This window comes from Trichosurus vulpecula, chromosome 8, assembly GCF_011100635.1.
Source record: "Trichosurus vulpecula isolate mTriVul1 chromosome 8, mTriVul1.pri, whole genome shotgun sequence".
Lineage (NCBI taxonomy): Eukaryota > Metazoa > Chordata > Mammalia > Diprotodontia > Phalangeridae > Trichosurus > Trichosurus vulpecula.
In genome coordinates, this window is record NC_050580.1 from 166795032 (window position 1) to 166815004 (window position 19973).

The following is a 19973-nucleotide window of genomic DNA, read 5'->3' on the forward strand; positions in this document are numbered from 1 at the left end:
CCTTCCCCTCCTACATATAAGGAACACCTACAACTCGGGGGCAGGGAGCTGATACTTGGTGGGCTCTAATCTCCATAAGTTCTAGTCTGCTTCTCATGCTTTTTCTGGCACGAATTTCAGGTAGATCCTCCTTTTTAAATCTAAGGTGTCACCTGTCCTAGGCCAATATAAGTGGCCCAGAAAGGAGCACCAAATACAGTAAAGGAGACCAGGATTTACCTCGCACCCACGTGTTCCCAGACTTGGTATATAGGTATTCTGAATCTGAGCGCCATTTAATTTCCACCCAGCCCCCCTCCTCACTAGTGGGGGGTGCCTTGCGTCCCTGGCAAGGCCTTTATTGTTCACAGGCAGACAATGAGCACATCTGTCCATTCTCCAAGGGATAAAAGCACCTAAGCAGGCGCAGCTCTCTGCCTTTTGTTTTGTGACCCCCCCACCCTTTTGTAAACGAAAGAAAACCTCGGCATGTGGTGGGCTGGCGTGCTCCCGGCACCAGGGCCAGCTCTGCGCTTTACTGCCTCCCCCTTATAGTGCCTCCCCAACTCCCCCACCCCGGCTAAAGCCTGGGTCTATCTCCACTGTGAAATTGAGGTTGGCCTGGAGGAGGAGGGAGCAAAGGCGAATATGAGATGTCCTATTCCCATGTGGATCTGGTTCCTTAAAAGATTGGGCTTTGGGAGAAAGGGTGTAGGGGAAGAGCTGGAATCTGTTTTCAAATCTTCACTCTCTGAAGCTCCTTTCAGTAAAGCGAAGGACTTTTCTCGTTGGGGATGGGCGAGGTCTAGGCTGGAGCCGGGACCGGGTCAAGGAAAATAGTAGCTGCTTAGAAGTGAAGACTGGCTGGCACCCGGTACGATGTCCCCCATTGCCCCCCTTCTTCTTCTGTCCTTGAGCTCTGCGCAGTCTCCCCTTTGTGAGGACGCCGGCTAGCCCAGCGGGCAGGGGAAACGGGACAATGGTCGGGGGGACTAACTGGACCCTCCGCCCGGGCAGCAGAGAGCTCGGTTGCCCCGCCAGGACCCGGAAGTTAAAATGAAAATTCGCCTACGGTGGGAAACCAACACCCTACCCACGCCACCTACCCCCGAAAATGCCAAGTCATTGGAAAGGAAGGAGACTCTCGGCTGGCTGCAGTGTTAATTACTGAGAAAGGCTGGAGGAAACAAGGCAGTTGGGAAGAACTAGGTGGGTAAAGACACCCCTCCGCCCCCACCCCCGACCCCAGCCACCTGAACCCCGCCCCCAGGGCCGGGCGCTCGGGGTAGAACCGGCCTTCAAGCCATTCCTGGCACTGTCCCATCAAGGCCATCGCCAGGAAAACTTTGTCCCACTTCCCTTTCACCCTTCCCTCCTAGGGTTGAGATGGGGGAGAAAAAGAGGGTTGCCAGAAGTCCTTGTCAGAGGTAAAAGGAAGCTGAAACCACCAGCTCCCCTCCCTTACTGCCTTCCACACCGCATCCCACTCCAACCCAGGGTCAAGAAAAAATCTGGAAGATTTTAGGATCAGTTCTTCTCTCTGCCCTCTCCACACCGCTCCACTCCACCACCACCACCACCAGCACTACCACCACCACCACCCCCCCCCCCCCCAGTCTTTTGACAGCCCCGCCCTTGCACTCCTCCCTTGCAGCCTAAGGCCCCGAGGCTGCTGTGATAAGAGGGGGCGGGGATGACGCGGCCCCCTGGCCCCAACAGTGGAGCACAAAGGTTGGCGGCCTGGTCCGGCCTCCCCTTCCAGGAGCTGGGAGGAGAAATCCTTTAAAGCCAGACTGCGGGCTTGAGCCCATCCAAGAAAACAGAACAGGACGCGCATCTCCAGCTGCAGCTGCAGCTCCAGGCTCCTCTCACGCTTTCCCTCCTCGCTTTTTTGCATGTGCTCGCGACTCCCCAGCCGGACTCCGATAGGAAAGCGCCTGGCCCCTTCCTTAATATGTATGGGGACGTCACTGGCCGGGCCCGGAATGGGGGTGGGGGTGGGGGCCGTGTCAGTGCGCATGCGAGCTCTCCTCCGATAGCAGCAGCGGAGCCGTGGCCAGAGACTCTGAAACAGTAAAAGAGACATGGCTAGAGATGGCGAGGGACGCAGCCAGACACCAACCACGGCTGCTGCGGGGGCAATTTTAAAGGAACCGGGGGCCTTATAATTATAAAGAGGAAAGGGGAGAGGAAGGAAACAGGGGGTGGAGGGATAGTGTTTCCAAAGCAGCTCAAACATTTTTAAATTAATTTTTAAGAAAGAAAGCAAAGAACGAGAAAGGGAGGTGGGGGCGAGAGAGAAGGAGAGAGAGACAAACAGCGAAACAACCCGCATCCACCAGATGTGAAGACTTCCTACACCGTTCCCACTGCCCGGCCAGATAGATGTTTTGTCCGCCGGGTCGCACGAATCACAATGAACGCGCAGCTGACGATGGAGGCGATTGGCGATCTTCACGGGGTGAGCCATGAGCCGGTGCCCGCCACAGCCGACCTGATGAGCAGCAGCCCCCACCACCGCAGCACCGTAGCCCATCGCAGCAGCCACTTGCCCGCTCACCCCCGCTCTATGGGCATGGCGTCCATCCTGGACAGCGGCGGGGACTACCACCACCACCACCGACCCCCCGAACACGCCCTGGCGGGGCCCCTGCACCCCACCATGACCATGGCGTGCGAGACCCCTCCAGGTATGAGCATGACCAGCACTTATACCACGTTAACCCCTTTGCAGCCTCTACCTCCCATCTCGACCGTCTCGGACAAGTTCCCACACCATCATCACCACCACCACCACCACCACCATCCTCACCACCACCAGCGGATAGCCGGCAATGTGAGCGGTAGCTTCACTCTCATGCGGGACGAGCGGGGACTAGCGTCCATGAATAACCTCTACACCCCCTACCACAAGGACGTACCCGGCATGGGCCAGAGCCTTTCGCCCCTCTCCGGTTCTGGCTTGGGGAGCATCCACAACTCCCAACAAGGACTGCCCCATTATGCCCACCCAAGCGCCACCATGCCCGCTGAAAAGATGCTCACCCCCAACGGCTTCGAAGCCCACCATCCCGCCATGCTAGCCCGGCACGGGGAACAGCACCTCACTCCCACCTCCGCAGGCATGGTACCCATCAACGGCCTCCCGCACCACCCCCATGCCCACTTAAATGCCCAGGGTCACGGGCAGATCCTGGGCACCGCCCGGGAGCCAAACCCCTCGGTGACCGGTTCCCAGGTCAGTAATGGAAGTAATTCAGGGCAAATGGAAGAAATCAATACCAAAGAAGTGGCGCAGCGGATCACCACCGAGCTCAAGCGGTACAGCATCCCTCAGGCCATCTTCGCTCAAAGGGTGCTGTGCCGCTCGCAAGGGACCCTCTCAGACCTGCTGCGCAACCCCAAACCCTGGAGCAAACTGAAATCCGGCCGGGAGACCTTCCGGAGAATGTGGAAGTGGTTACAGGAGCCGGAATTCCAGCGAATGTCAGCGCTCCGGTTAGCAGGTGAGCCAGGAGGGCAGAGGAGCTAGTTAGGATGCTGGGGAGATCAGAATAGAGGACACAGAATTTGATTTGGTAGTTAGTTGCGCCTCCACCTAGACAAGTCAATTCAGGGACGAAAAAACGTGCCGTACGTGGCCTCTCAGGTCAGGCTGCTTCCCTTCCCTTTCTCTGTGCCCTTGTCTTTCTCTCCACGGGACCCAAACCAGGCAGTCCCAAGCGCAGGTGCCAGGGGGCTCAGGCTTCCGGAGGTTGTGTAAGGAAACAGGGCTGGCAGCGGCTCGGGAAAACCCGCGATACCTGCCAGAATCTTTAGCTGCCCAGTCTACCCCCAACCTAGTCTCGTGTTGTGTGCACGCGCGTACACCGGTGAGTATTATTGTAAATGTGTATTCATATTGTTCACACGGGGCTCACAGTCCAATGCCCTGGGCTCCAGTCCAGTACGAGAAGCTCGGGTTCTGGGAATGGAACAGAACATACCAGGTGCTCTGAGTGAGATGCGCAAAGACTTCTAGCCTTTAGTGTCTCGAACTTACATTTATGTACGTAGGGGAATTGGGTCCTGCTTGGAATTCTACTTCATCGGGCCAAAGTGTTTCATAATTTACAACCGCTGATGTCCGATCCTATATAAGCAGCTATGCTAGGTGCCAATGTGTCTGTGTCTAGTGAGTGTTCATGTATGTAGCTATAAACGGTCATTCTCCTCATCCTTCTCTCTCTATCTTCCTTGGCTCTCTCTTTCCTTGGAACTAAACCAGTTATTGAGGAGTTGAATGTTTTCTTAGAATGAGTAGGGGCGGGGAAAAGGAGAAGGAAAAGAAGAGGGAGAGGAAACAAGCTTGTGCCCAGCTAAGCTGAGTTTCTTTAGGTGCCTGCATGCTATGGACTTTTCATTGCATTTTATTCTGCTGCTTCTTTGAAAAATTGATCCCCAAATCTGGGGGAGGGTCTGAGAATCCAAAATGTGGTAGGAACGAAGCCCCGCCGGTAGCTTTCAGCTCCGAGCTGGAGTAAGAAAGAAGCATTAGAGTGATTGACCCGCACTGGTTACCAGCTTCTGTGTCCTGGCAGTTTCAGTCTGTGACCCGCTGGTATTGATATTCGGCAGTGGTGGTATTAGGGAAAGAGCGTTGTCTGTCTCCCTATTCTTATGGTTTTATGGAAGAGCTAGAGCTAGAATCTAGTTATCACAGGATGGGAGGAATTTGTGACATTTAAAAAAAAAACTAAGAGGAAATGCGTGGCAGAGAAGCGAGGAAAACAGGGGGTCCAGGTGCTGGCTGTAGCCGAGAGAAGAAATGAAACTGATTCTCTTTTTTTTCAAGGATCAGAGGCCGAATTGTGACTGCAGTTAGGTTAATTTAATCCTCCCGCCCCCTTCGGCCTCCACACCTCAGACCCTGCTCCCAGGCTGAGTGAGTGGCTTGAATAGAATGGTAAAGGCCTGAATGAGGGTTTGTTAATTAACTGATCGTTCTCCATTAATTCGTCCCAGGAGAACAAGAGACAGTCAATTCGAGCCAGAGCCGGGGGCACTGAGCCGTTTCACAGGCTAAAATCAAAGAGGAGAAGGCCAGAGCTCCCCTATCTCCCTCCCTCCCTTCCTGCAGGGTCGTCCCCCTAACTCCATCGCCTTCCAATGAGGAGAGAGAGACAGGCCAGGTGCTGTCAGGGCTAAAACTTAAATCTGAAACCCAACTGCGACATCTATTTGCTTTTATTTTTCCTTTTGTTGAATCTTTCTCTGGCTTGACCTCACTGTTCCAACCCCACTAACCCTGGAACCCCATCCTGTGTCTTCTGTACTCCATTGACTGTACTCACTGATCCTTCTGTTTCTGTCTGCTTCATTTTTTTTTCAGCACCACTTAAACGAAGCCTTCTTCACATTCACTACTCCAACTTCCCCTCTGGGTCATTCTGGAAATAGGAAGAGGTTGAGGGAAGAGACTACTCAACCACAGACTGTTATCTGTCCCCATGTCCCCTATAGGGAGGACAATGTTTTCATTGAGGGAGGTATGTTTGTCATACTCCTCCCTTTCCCCAATGGGGGAAAAAATGGGACTTCTGATCACCAAGAAGCCTGTAACAAACACACACACACACACACACACACACACACACACACACACACACACACACACACTGCCCTCAGGTTGTTGAGCTGTTGAGCTAGACCCAGGTTTCTATCATGAGAGACTTAGAAGGGGCATACAGCCTCCTACTCTTTCCTGACTCTGGAAGCTAATTCCTCACTTCCTTAGGAAAGATGTGTCCTCTTGCTAGTTCAGAACGCCACCAGGTACCTGGGTCTCTATTCCCCAACCCCATAATTTTGGGTCTCCTATTAATTTGGGGAAAGACAATGACATTGACTGTCTTCAGCTTTTGTCTTAAGAGATGGAAGGAAGTCTGGCAGGCCTGACAAGCCCAGACACCAGAGGAATGAAGGTGGGCATTTAGACATATACTGGGAAGGAGCTGAGGTGGCGAGGAATGGTTGGATCACTAACCTCCAGGGTGGGAGCCCTTTCACTACAGTCAGATGCAAGCACAGTGGGGACTCTGAACTAACAATGGAAACAAGGTTTTGTCTTTCTGGAGAGCAGACCATAGCAACTCCAATTTTCTCCTAAGCATTTGTGAAAGGCCAGGTTGACAGGAATCAGTGAGATCCCCTCTCCCTCTCTCTTTGCTCCTAAGGCCTGGGAGATTACCAGAGATTGAACCCCAGGTAGCACCTTTCCGACTTATACTCTCCCATCAGTTGATCAAATGACCTATAGCACCTGGTCCTTAAGCAAGAACCAATGTATGAGACTGATGGCTTGCCCTAAAGGGAAAGAATGAGTTGATCTCCCTTGGCCTCTTATTCAAGACAGGAATTGGAGTAGGACTAGAAGGGCCCTCCAGAGGGAATGGGTTTCTAAAGTTGTTTTGTTTGCAGTCTTCTCCCTAACCTATTACCTAGCCAGAAATCAGGCAGAAAAAGGGAGCATTAGTTGGTTACATAGATAGTATGTCAAGGTACTGACCCATCACATTTTCTCAGAATGAAAATGGTGACAGAACTCTTCTCTCCGATGTCCAGTATTACTTCACAGTTTAACCAGCAACTGCCCCCTCTTTCCTCCAATTTTTGTCTTTAATTCTCTCTCTCTCTCCCTCTCTCTCTCCCTCTCTCTCTCTCTCTCTCTCTCTCTCTCTCTCTCTCTCTCTCTCTCTCTCTCTCTCTCTCTCTCTCTCTCTCCCTTTCCTGTCTAATTTCTTCTACTCTTATATTAAAAACTTAATAGTTTGTTCCCCTCCTCCCCCAGCAGGAGAGCTACCTCAGCAGTAGAAATAAAGGCAACCTACTGCCCCCAAATAAATACATTTGTGTTTATTTAAAACAAGTAAAAATAGACTGCAAGGGAGTTTTCTCTTGCCTCCTCTCCTCCCTTTTATATGACAAAAAAAAATCCTAGAGGGAAAAGGCCGTGAGATAACTGTGAGAACCTGGAGATTGGGATAGGATGGTTCGGCCACAAAGCTATCTTAGTAGCGATGTGGTGATGGTTAGTGAGAAAATGAATAGGAACAGAGGATAGTCAAGATCATGACCTGGATGGAATTAAAGTGTAAGCCTTAGCATGAGGTGTGCAACCTTTCAATAGCCTTAGGGGTACCTTGTGAAGGGCTGTGAAATACAGGAATATTTTGAAGCTATGATCAAACTTCTATTTAAAAAAAAAAACTTTTGTAGGGATAATAGAGGAGTAGTTTGGGGGTGACTTTTCTCCATGACTTTGGAAGCCTTAAAAAATTACTGAAGTGGAAGACTAGAATGAGTCTTTCATTGGACTGTTAGCATTTTCCTTGCCTTTACTCCCCCCAATCCTGTCCCTTTAAGGGAAAGAGGAGAAACCTCCAGCAAATTTATATTTTTAAGGAAGGAAAATGTTACCATGAATGCGATTTTTGGTATATGTGTTGCTTAAGGGAGCACACTACAAACGTGAAGACCAAAAAGCACCCAATTAGAGCTCCTGACTGGAGAAAGAGATAGGGCTGGGATCCAATGAGGACCTGAAGAGGTCTCAGTTTGATTAGCAACTGTGGGAGAAAGGCCACTGGGCCCCTAGGGTAACTGGAAGATTTACCCCAAATATTTACTTCTCCTCCCCATATACATACCCAACCCCCTCTCTTCAGCTTTACTGTAATATGTTATGCGTTTCCTAACAAAATTAGATACACTGGGCTACTATGAGACGGGCAATGGAGAGAAGTCTCACGGAATTAGATGCAAGAAAAAAATCAATATTTTTTCCTCAATGTAATAATCGCTGCTTCCCCATTAAAGATGCAGCCCAGCAGCTCTCTCTCGCCGCTAGAGTGTTGTGTCCCGGGTGGGGTGGGGTGGGGTGACATGCCTCTGACGTGGACGCCTATCAAACGGAGGAGGAGATTAGTTTCCAATTAGAGATCCCATAAATGTGCTTGGCCGAGCTGCTGAACCCGTCTGGGCGGGAAGTGGAACTCTATGTGGAGGAAGCTTTTGCCTTCATTCACCCTTCTGTACTTAAATCTGTTAACCCGAACATGCCTAGCAAAGCGCCGCTCCGTATCTCCTTGGATTCAAACACTCTGCGTGTATACAACTGAGGTTTCGGAAATGCCTCATGCTGGTATCCAGAGGGAACCAATAAAAATGAAAAGAATTCGTCCTAAACTAACTGAGGGAGAAGGGGAACGGACTCCTAAAATCAGCAGGTCTGGCTCAGACTCATTCCAATCTTGAGCATCGGGTGTTTCCCCAGTCCCTCCCCTTCCAGATCCTGCATTTTGTTCTGCTTTGGGAAATTCCGAGGAGAGTGGGGGAGTTTGGACAGAGAAAGTGACTTCGCCCTGGAGCTACAGAGATACTCTTGTCTTCATCCAGAGGCCCAGAGCCCTGCGCCTGGTCACCCGGAATCTGAGAAAGTGGCGGCGGGGCCAACCTGGGGCTTGTTTGCTGTAAGTGGCCTTGTGGCCTGGTTGATTTATAACTGAATCCTGCATAACTCAATTTGCTTTTTGTTAATGTTTCTCCAAATTGGGGGAAGGAGGGCAGAGAGAAGCCAAGGAGCATTTCCACAGGTCCCTTCGTTTCTTCTGTGCCAGAAAGCTAGGGCTGGCCCGGAACCCGGGTCCAAGGCAAGAGGAGAGAGGGACTTAGTTAGCTCCACTAGTCGGATTGCTTGGAACACCTGGAGTGGGCTAAGAGCTCGGCTTTTAAAAGGTTGAGGGGGGAACTTTCCGCAATTCTGAGGCGAAAGCGGTTTTTGACCCTACAAGTGGCCCACTCAGGAAACGCTGTATATGATAGAAAAGAGACAGCCTCGGGATCTCCTCCAACATAAACACAGACACAGATACACACACGCACACACACACACACACACACACACACACACACACACATCCCTTTGGCCCAGGCTCAGCCAGTTGCAGCTGCTCTTTGAGTAGAGCAGAGGCGGTGAACAAAGGGACCGCGGGGGAGGGGCAGAACTGGCCCAGCTGGGAGCCCCCTGGGGATTTATTTCTCCTTTCACCCCAAGCAAGATCCTCTACACAAACATACATTCTCCGAGCTCACGCACACTAACGCCCAATTTCAGCTTTGGGGGCTGAACTAGAGTTACGGAGCTCCTACCCCCTCTGTCCCCCCACCTTCCCTCGGCTACCAGTATTAGTGGCCGTTTCTGTGTCCTTATCATTGTCTCTCTCACAGTCACCTACAGTGACCGAAACTGGCAGTAACAAAACCTGCTCTGCCATACATAGAGTCTTCGTGTCAGTATCCGCAGATGCGCTCTACGAAGTTGTGCGTGAGGCCGAAATTACCCTAAGTGACACTGCGTGAAACTGCACGTACTCCAGCTGCCCTTTCCTTTCTTTTCTCCCCGACCCCATCCTTTACAGGAAGTGGGGGAATAGTTTGTTGTTGAGGTTTTTTCCCCTCATTTGTGGTATCATCGTAAACAACAAAATTCAGGGGAAAGGTTACAGACCCAGGAAGAAGTTCCCTATGTGGTTGGTAGACCGAAGAGCTTTCCCCAGCCTTCTGGGTACTACCATTTTGTGGAAACGGCCAACTTTGCAATATAGAGAAAATCTCGTTTCAGGGTACACCTTCGCACATTACCCTCACGGGGCTTTCCCTCTCAGAGGCAAAAAAATCTGTTTGGATGGAAGTAGCAAACATTGCTCAGCCAATAGGCCCCACTCGGGTATCCATGGAGTCCTCAGCAGAACTCTGTCCTGCTGGGTTTTTAGGTAATAGAACTGTTATCACCGCTCTGCTTTGCCATCTCCACCACCACCACCACCACATAAACACACCTCTGCTTCCCCACTAATCACCTCTTGACCCCATATTTCCAGGGTATGTTTGCAGCAGCCGGTACAAACCTTGGAATAGTCTTTGTCTTCTGGTCTGCTGCTTACAAAAACATCCAGGGGGAGCAGGACTCCTCTAGTGCTCTATGAGGTAACTGGGAAGTGTCTACACTAGAGCTCTGGATGCATAATATTGACATGCTACCCTACATTTCCGCCGACCTTCAGTTGCCCAGCTGCTACAGCTTGTTTTTTGAGAAGCTGGGCTTGCCCCCTACTGGCCAATATAAGGCAAATTGGTAGCTGGGGGAATCCTTCGTTTCAGCAGGCAGTTCAAAGGGAAAGGAACTTATTGCTATGGTTATTTTAAAAATGTCTAGTCATTATGATAATTAATATTAATAACAACACTATTAGGAAGAAGAAGATGGATCGGAAGAGAAGCAGGGTGATGAGGCATAGAAGCATAGCATTTCAGAGTTGGATGTTACCTCAAAGGTCATATCCTCCAGATATCTCAATAGGAACCTTCTCCACAGCATTCCAGACTGGAGTCATTCAATTTCTGCTTAAGGACATTCAATGTTGGAAAATCTGCCTCCTGAGGCAGTCAATTCTATTTTGGGCAACTCTAATTGTTAGGAGGAAGACTAAATCACATATAAAAACTTAAAAGTCTCAGACTTGGTATTGTAGTATACAGGGGATTTATACTGAGGCCCTCTAAACCTATGGCTGAAAAATTCCCCAGTAAGGAGACAGCTTCAACCATAAATTTTTATTCTTCTTAGAGCATTCCCCCCCCCCAAAGTAGATTTACTCAGCATTTAGATTGGGCACTTTCTTTTGTTGTAATACCTATTTGACCATATCAAGATCGGAGCCATATGACTAGAAAACATGGTTCTCACTTGACTCTAGGCTTGGGCACCCTAAAGGAAGGCAGTATGGACTACATTTCCTTCAAAGAAATGTTAGGATTGTGTTTGCTTTGTTTTATTTTTCTTTCTTAGAAAACAAAATCCCCCGAAGCCAGAGCCAGGGAAATTGGGTTCTTTGTTTAGACCACTTTATGTGTAGAGTCATCTCCAGGAAAGATGAGTCCGCTAAGTCAAAACTAACTACTTGTCTTACTTAGAACAAGACTAGACTGCCTCGTTCCCCTGGCTTTGCTTAGGCTGAGTTGTCCCTTCAGTACCCTGGACAGGGCTTCTGCCGGGTCCCTGTGCTAGAGCGGATTTGACCCAGGCTTGATCTCTCCCGCAGGGCCTAGCTTGCAATTACAAAGGAGTTAAGAATGTTTTGAGGAAGTTACAGTAGTAAAATGGAAAATACGTGTTAATTGAGGTGAGCTACGTTATTGAGGAGTCCCAAACTCCCAATTGGGTATGTTTGCACCCACTGCAAAGTGAATGGAAGTGTCAAACTCCAAGGACTGATTTCCCGCTCCACCCCCACCCCTGCCAGCCCACCCTACACTGCCGCTTTCTGTATGTGTCTGAGTGTGCTTACACACCTGCTTTGTAGAATCTAAATGTGCGTCCCTGTGGGTGTGACATGGGTTGGATCATTAAACTAAAACGTTCAATTCAGTCCCTTTGATCCGTGCTGAGAAAAATCTATAGTGATCTCTAATCTAACTGGTCTTTAAGGAGATTGTTACGATAGTAACACGGATAGGTTTTGATGTCATCATTTCTACATTCATGGCGATTCAGCTAATGAAAGGAACATTGCTACACAGCTGTTGTTGTTGTTTTTAATAGGGAATAATTCCAGCTCAGGTTGGTAAAGCAGGATATTCTTAATGAAGTCAGTAACTAATAAGGAGTGTCACTGATACAGCACTATTCAGTTTTGGTAGAAAATGACTTTGTCCTTGAGAAAGCAATTGTCTCTATTCTTTGCCTGTAAGCATTGACTATTTGAATATGTATTATAATACATATTGAATATATATTCATTTTCTATCTGAGATCAGCCTCAGAATCTTTTGTGGGTAAGAGGAGGAAATTATCAATTTCATTTGAGCACTAATAATGTTTGTTCCCTCAACTGATGGGAAGATAGTAGGGAACCCCAAGCCAGGGTAGTAGCAATGTTCTAAGGTATGACTGAGATTGAAGGTGTTATATTATGGACTTCTTATAAAACTGTATGAATTAATGTGACATTGGCATAAAAATTTCTTCATTTTTCCAAATAATAGAAATACATTATAATTAAGATGTTTTATACTATTAATAATATTAAGAAGCATACCTACTTGGTCATTCATTTTAAAATTATTCTCTCATAAATCCAAGTAAAAGAACTTAATTTCACCGTAAAATGCATTTTGTGTATATTAATGGGTTCATATCTTTGAATATGGGGCTAACAACTACAGATGTACATTTTAATGTTTCCTTAAAAACCCAAACTTTAATCCCCCTCCCCCTCCATATTATGGCAAAGCATACTTTAATGAGAATACTGAGATTAGGCAGGAAGCTATCATTTGAATTTGCAAGCCAGAAGATAGTGCAATAAAAGACCATTGAATTTGGAGTCAGAGAAAATGGATTGAAATTCTGGCTCTGTCAACCATATGGTCTTAGGTAAATAACTTACCCTCATATTTAAAATTAATCAAATTAAATTAAATAAAATTAAAATTAGATTACATTATCACTAAAGTTTCTTCCAGCTCTAAATCTATGGTGTTAAAGACAAAACTTATATTTTTTTAGAGATATTCAATATTACTCACTAGAACGGATCTTTTAATTCTCCACTGAAGTTTGGTGAGCTTTTTTCTGAGTTTATTAAATAACCTTGGTACATGTTAATTAAAAAATTAATACAGACTCACAGCACCAGGATCCAAAAAAAAAAAACATGGTGCAGCCAAATGAGAATCTAATTAAAATGAAAATTATTAGCCATGCCATTGTTACCCTCTTTTTCTGACTATTGATATTCAGTAACGTTGGACATCATCATTGTACTGGCAGTTGTGAAAAGGTGTGGTGACTGGATATGAAACAACTGACCAGAGCAACCATTGAAGCAATTTTGCATTATATTGTTCAAATGAATTGGACTTCATAAAGAAGCATTTATTATGTTCCTAGAATGTTCTATGCTCTGGGCTAGCCTTATGTTTATATAGTATTATATGAAAACATTTAAGTCCCTTCACGTATGCTATCTTATACATACCTTATAATTGTATGAGGTAAGTGGAGGAAGTATCCACATTTAAAGTACAGGAAATGGATACCTAAAATGTCTTGTCATTATTCTTTTATCAAAGGATTACAGATTTAGAGCTAGAAGGATCCTCTTGCTTTACAGATGAGGAAACTGAAGCTCAAAGAGGTTGTGACTAGCCCTAGTTTACACAAGTAGTTAAGTATTATTAACTAAAACCCACATCTTCAACTTCAAAACCAGCAATCTTTCCACTTCACCAAACCTGCTTGGTGATTATCCAGCCTCAAATTAAAATAACACTTCTAATCATTTCCATAACATTCATATCCAATCATTTTTAAAAATTTTCTTTTTAGGAAATGCACTGACCCTTTAAGGAAGTCATGCTGATAAAAACATCTCTTTAAGACAATGCTTGAATTTAACCAGACCCTGATGTTTAATTTATCAAATTTACTATGATTGGTCTGTATATACAAACTAGATGGTAAGCAACCAAAAAGAAAGGTTCTGCCATTTGTACAGGTGAACGAAATAGATGGAATGGTTTTGCCCTATGTCTAATCCAGCTTCATATAGACCTAACTTGAAATGTCTATGAAAAATAACAACATTGCCTTAAGCGTATAACACAAATGCCTTTCCACTAGGGATCTCAAAAAACTTCACATCTCTTACCTCATTTCTCTTCACAACATGCCTGTTAGAGTTATGTATTATTGTTTCCATTTGTTGAAACTGGAGAAAGAAAGCAAAAGATACATAGCAAGGCAGTAAAGGAACCAATTTGCCAGGCCATTGTTCATTCTACTACATTCCCTATGTGTGTCCTATAAGTAGTTCTATTCCACCTGGAATCATTGACTGCTGGGACCAGGGGGGAGGTGGGGAACAGTACCTTTGTAATTCTAGGCATCAGTATGGGATATTAGGTCACAGTTCTATTTCTTGTCTTTGAACTAATGCTTGCCATGTACAATGCCTGTATTTTGCTTATTTTTCAGGATTGTGTATGTTTTAAATAATACATTGACACAGATTGTGTCTAAAAAATGTCAAATATCATGTTCTAGATGGCTAGCAACTATACCCATGATTTCATCAATATAAGAAACTCTCCACAAACTACAATATTAGAGTCACCTAAAATACACAGAGGCTGACTAATTTGTCCAGAGTCATATGTCCAATGTGGGTCAGAGGTCGAAATTGAACCCCAGTCTTTCTGCTTTGGAGTCTTGCTCTCTATCCACAATTCAATTATTCCTTGTATGTCTCCAAACATCATGTAGCTGAAATTTTAGTTTGAATATTGTCCTAAGAACTGTCATTTCTGGAACTACTGCATTCCTTTTTCATATCATGAGGATGCCATAGCTCCCAAAGGAAGTTAGTTAGCCTGCCACTCTCTTTTGGCTTTCTACAATTAAAAATGATGAAATCGCGCCACCTAGTGGTCTCAAATCTTACTACCATTTCTGCTGACGAGAGTGTATGATAGGAGTGGCTAACCCGATTAAAGTATTGATGTAGTCACAAAAATCGTTCATTAAGGCAATTTAATCTTTGCTATTAAATGTCCTTTCAATTCATTTGGGGTAATTAAGATGCAGTTAAAGTGATTAAATTCTAATTACTTATGCTAGACAAAGACATATTTGTCACACTAATGTGGTTAACTAAGGACTCAGCTGAAAGAAAGTTAACATTTACTTCAGATGATGCAACTGGAGAAATCAGTTCCTCTTTTCATCATTAATCTGTGAACTGGGTGATTATGTAATGATACTACAAGTTCATTAAACAGAGTAAGTGCTCATCAAAATGGTTTGGGGGGAAAAGATGTGGCTAAAAACACCTTGGTACTTTAGCAGTTAGTCAACATCACTGGACAAAATTGCCTTCTTTTTTTCCCATATTATCCAAAAGTGTTGAGAAACTTTTGCAGAATCAGGACCACATCTAAAGATTGTGAATCTGTCATCTGAAGACCAACCTCTCTAAGTTTGGAAGAACTCATTGCTGGAACGTTGGCGACTAGGTGATGAATTCTTTTGACCATAGTAACTCATTAATCCAATCTAATCCAATACACATTTATGACGTACTTACTATGTGTCAGGCACTCTGATAAGCGCCGAGGATACAAGTAATTAAAAGAAAGACAGTGCCTGCCCTCAAGGAGTTTACAATCTAATCTGCAACACACAAAAGGAGACAGGAAAGCAGGGGAGGGCTGAGGTTGGGGGAAGAGCAGGGAGAGGAATGTTGTTCCATGGAGTTGAAATGAGGCAGAGCAGCAGAGTAGAGTGAGCGGAAAAGTCCAATTTCTGCCCCCTATGAAGGAAGGCAATGGGAGGAGTTTGGTACTCCACCCTCCAGCCCTCCAATCAGAAGAGAGAGGAAACTAAGGAGGGGGTGGGGTAGTGTCAGTCAAGGCTTGAATTAGCCATATGGTAATGAGATTAGGGGTTATGAGTTTGCACCTGGTAGAGGCATCTTATTCTGTGGATTTGATATGGGCAGAGCAACAGAAGCAGAGTAAAATGAATAGATTATCATTAAAATAATCTACACAGAAGGGCTGTAATCTGTAATCTACACTGGCATATAGGGCAAACATAAATGAAAGAACAGATGTTTGAAGTATCCAAGTAGGCATGAAAATGCCCCTAGGCAGTAAGTGATTAGAAGGTTAGACCTAGAATGAAGAAGACCCAAATTCAAATCACCTCCTGAGATATCTATTGGCTGTATGTCCTTGGGCAAATCATTAACTTCTCTCAGCTTGTTTCCCTGTCTCTAAAATAACCCTTACCCCTCATGGTTGCTACTGAGATCAAATAAGAAAAATATGTGAAGTGATTTCATAAAAGTTGAAATACTATTTAGATGTTAGCTCTAATTATTTTAATCTTGATCTTTAAAGGAAGATTCTTAAAAGGAAGAGTTTTGCTATTAATCTGCAGGCACAGAATTGACTTAAACTAAGAGACAATTTTTAAAGAATAAAAAAATAGCTATTGAAAAGGAGAAAACTGCTTAATAGCTCTTGGTTAAAAGTATAAAATCACATCTTCAGATGTTTTAGATACATTAAACACATATATTAACTAGTTCTTTTTTTAACCCCACCCTCTCTATAGGGACATCATATACTTTTGTTGCCTCTGATTTTGATAGAGAAAGATTCCTTTGTATCACATTTGTAACATTTTATTAAACTAAGAACTGACATTTCCATAGAATTATAAAGTTTGCAAGGTATTTTACACACATCATTTCATTCAAGCCTCACAAACCTCTCCCACCACCGCCAATAAGGTGAGGCATCATTATTTTCACCTTACTTATAGGGAAATTGAGGCTCAGACATTTGTCTAGGGTAATAAAGTTAATAAAATTCAGAGGTAGGATTTGAACCCAGGTGTTTCGTGACTCCTGATCTGATCGTCTTTCCGCATATCACACTGCTTCCTCGATAGTCTATGCAATTGCCTAGAGAACTAAGTTCCTCGGTTGTTAATTGAAATCTTTTTATGCTTAACTAGTATTCAAATGTTGGAAAATCTCCTTAGCATTAAAATTGTTAGAAAGCAAGAAGTAAATCTAGTCTGCATAGGTGTACATATAGCATTGTACCTCAACAAATTGTAAATCATGATAGAATTTACAACCTAGTATTATTTTTAGGGTAACTTTCCCTGAAGAGGCCAAATGAAGACCTTATATGTAGGGGGTGTACATTTGAGAGGATGATCAATAGACTTAAGGGTAGTAAGTGTTATGAGTAAACATTGTTTTACCAGGGTTCCAGATTAACATAATTTTGTCTTTTGTTAAAATGGTTTGTGCTCAGAGATAATGACTGTATTTATGCTTAGTGCTTTGTATTTCTCCCCAATTTACACCACTGAGAACTGGTTTTTTTTCCCACAGAAGTGCCTCACTATTTGACTGGATTGATCAGAAACCACATTATATCATGGAGAAAAAACATTATGCTTAGCCTCATGATATCTATGCTTTAGGCCCTGCTCTAACATTTACTAAGCTATGTGATCCAAAGACAAATTATTTAACAAAGTAAATCAAGCCAACAATTATCTTTTAAGCACCAGCTATGTGCCAAACACTGTGTTAAGCTCTGGGGATATGAAGAAAGAGGAAAAAAAAAAAACCCTTGCTCTCAAAGAGCTTACAATCTAATGGAGAAAAAAACCTGCAAATAACTATATACACAAAATAGGTATACAGAATAAATTGGAGATAATCTCAGAAGACATTAGCCTTAAGGTGGGGGCGGGGGGCCTAGTGAAGACCTCTTGCAGAAGGGGAGATTTTAGCTGAGACTTGACTGAAATCAGGATCTATTTACTCATCTATAGAGATACTAATATTTGCACTACCAACCTTGCAAGGTTGTTGTGAGGAAAGTACTTTGAAAATATCGAAGGGCTACATAAATGTGAGTTATGATAATTATAATTTTGTAATATGTATATAAATTTGTATATTACTATTCTCTAGATCAGGGCTGTCCAAACTTAGGTTTTTATTGAAACAGTAGACAATATATTTTGATTTACCATTTTAGTGAGAGCTCTGCAGTAGCTCAGTTTCATTTACTAAAGCATTTATGTAAATTTCTAAGCTTGTAGGTGGACAGCATAATCACACTGCTATGCTGCTGGTGGAACGCATTTTGGACAGCCCTGCTCTAGGTCATAACATGTCATCCAAAAGCCAGAGATGAGTTTGTTTATTTTATTGTGACCCAAGTCTGTTGAATCCAAGTTTAGTTCTTTTTCCTTTGGATCAAGCTTTTTAAAAGTTTAAAGTATATAAGATCAGCCCCCTATATGGCTCTTCAAATCCATCCATCCTGCCTGATATTGAAGGTTATCAAGCCATGTAAAGTATACAGTGTGTTACAGAATCTCAGAACTTCAGAGTTGCGTGTGACCTCAGTGGCCACCTAGTCCAAACCACATCTGAAGAATTCCCTTTACAACGTACCTGACAGGAGGTCATCTAGCCTTTCTTTAAGACCTCCACTGAGAGGTAACTCACTACCTCTGATGGCAAAATTCCATATTTGGTTAGCTTTAATTGTCCCAAAATTTTCCCCTATGAAAGCCTAGATTGGCCTCTTTTGAACTTCCACCAACTGCTCCTAGTTCTGTCCTTTGAAGTCAAACAGAATAACCCTAACCAGTGTTCCATATGGTTGCCCTTCTAATTCTTGCTAACAGTCTTGTCCCGAGTCTTCTCTTCTCTGGGCTAAACAGCTACAGTTCCTTCAACTGATTCTCACATAACATGAACTCCAGGCCTTTCACCAACATGGTTGCCCTCCCCTGAATGATCTCTAATTTATTAATATCCTTCCTAAAATGTGGTGCCCAGAACTGAACAATGTATTCTAGATATTGTCTGTACAGTGGAACTATAATGTCCTTATTCACAGAAGATTTATGTCTCCTAATGCAGCTCAATATTTCATTAGCTTTTTTGACTACCATAATATATTGTCATATTGACTTTGAAGTCTACTAACACATGTACCCCCAGATTTTTTTCAGATGAACTGGCATAAAGGTGTCCTGTTCTGGATTTAGATTTTTGTATCTATGGCGCCACTTTCTCCTCTCTCCTTCTCTCTGTCTCTCTCTCTGTCTCTCTCTCTCTCTCTCTCTCTCTCACACACACACACACACACACACACACACACACACACACATACATATTACCCCTATTACCATGCAAAACAGATGTCTGAGCACAATATGAAGAACCTGACCAAACCCCAAGACAGAGATGGGAATTGGTTGCAGATGATAACTCATGAACTGAATTTGATTGTGAGCTTTTTGATTGGTTATTAGGAAGTGTGAACAACTGTGTTATGCTATGTCTGCTCTCTGGGCAACATTTGCCAAAAACCTAAGCCAAAGTGGCCAAAGAAGCATCAAGAGAAAAAGGAAAAAGATAATTTCACTAGGTAATGATAGAGAGATTTGCTCATCAATCAGCCTCTTCAAAGGTGATAGAAACATAGGAAGCCATTTTTGTCTTCATTAAATTGCTATGTGATATCCAGAATTTTGAAACAACTTGTTTCAACTATCTTTCTGTTGAAGCAATTGTTTGTTTTTACCCTTGCTGCTAAAACACACACATGTTAATCATATAAATAGATATCTTGACTCATGCTCTTTGGGAAACTCAATATCATTTCAAAATGCAATATACGCTGCCTGAATAGGAATTCAATAAATTCAACTGCACAAACATTTATCAAGCACCTTCTGTTTACATTCACCTTAATAGGTGCTGAGGATACAAAAATAAAATTAGATAGATCCTTCTTTCTAGTGAGAGAAAAAGACAAGGGCACAAACTGTTACAAAGAATAACATAGTGCAATGGAACGTTCCAGATAAGATTGCTGAGGAATTTGAGGAGAAAGAATTCACTTGAAGCTGGATAATCAGAGAAGGCTTCATGGAGGAGGTGGCACCCGAGTTGGTCCTTAAAGTAAGGGAGGGATTTCATCAGGCAAAGGTAGTGAGACAGGAAAAGTAAAGGGGAACCCATTATGGGCATGGAAAACAGCATGAGCAAGGGTGTGAGGAAGCATGATGTAGCACAAAGAATATTGGACTTGGACTCAGGAGGACTTGGGCTTGAATTCGATATTTCTTTAAAAATTATCCTATTTTTATTGACATCTTTTGTCTTCATATCGCATTCTTTTCCAAATAGATCTCTTCTGTTCTGTCTCTGACACAATGAGTTATTCTTTATAACAAAGATTTTTTTGAAAGGGAAATAACTGGTCATTGTAACTGCATACATTGACCATTCTGATAATATGCAATATTGCATAATCAGAGTCCCCCAGTTCTTCTCAGCTCT

The 19973-nt window shown here is 44.1% G+C and overlaps 2 protein-coding genes across 2 annotated transcripts in view; one reads left to right on the forward strand and one right to left on the reverse strand.

Moving 5' to 3' along the window:
* Positions 1–723: 723 nt before the first annotated feature.
* Positions 724–9977, reverse strand: LOC118829658. The gene is made up of 3 exons (XM_036736590.1): positions 9927–9977; positions 1613–2044; positions 724–1047 (listed from the first exon to the last, which is right to left on the reverse strand). The coding sequence occupies exons 2-3, from the start codon at positions 1997–1999 to the stop codon at positions 724–726; spliced, it is 711 nt and encodes a 236-aa protein (XP_036592485.1). The 5' UTR covers positions 2000–2044; positions 9927–9977.
* The window catches only part of ONECUT1 (one cut homeobox 1), a 53080-nt gene continuing 35147 nt past the window's right edge, over positions 2041–19973 (forward strand). The window contains exon 1 of the mRNA XM_036769483.1: positions 2041–3485. Within this exon, the coding sequence (XP_036625378.1) occupies positions 2396–3485 (1090 nt within the window). The 5' untranslated portion in view covers positions 2041–2395. The remainder of the gene's footprint in view (positions 3486–19973) is intronic.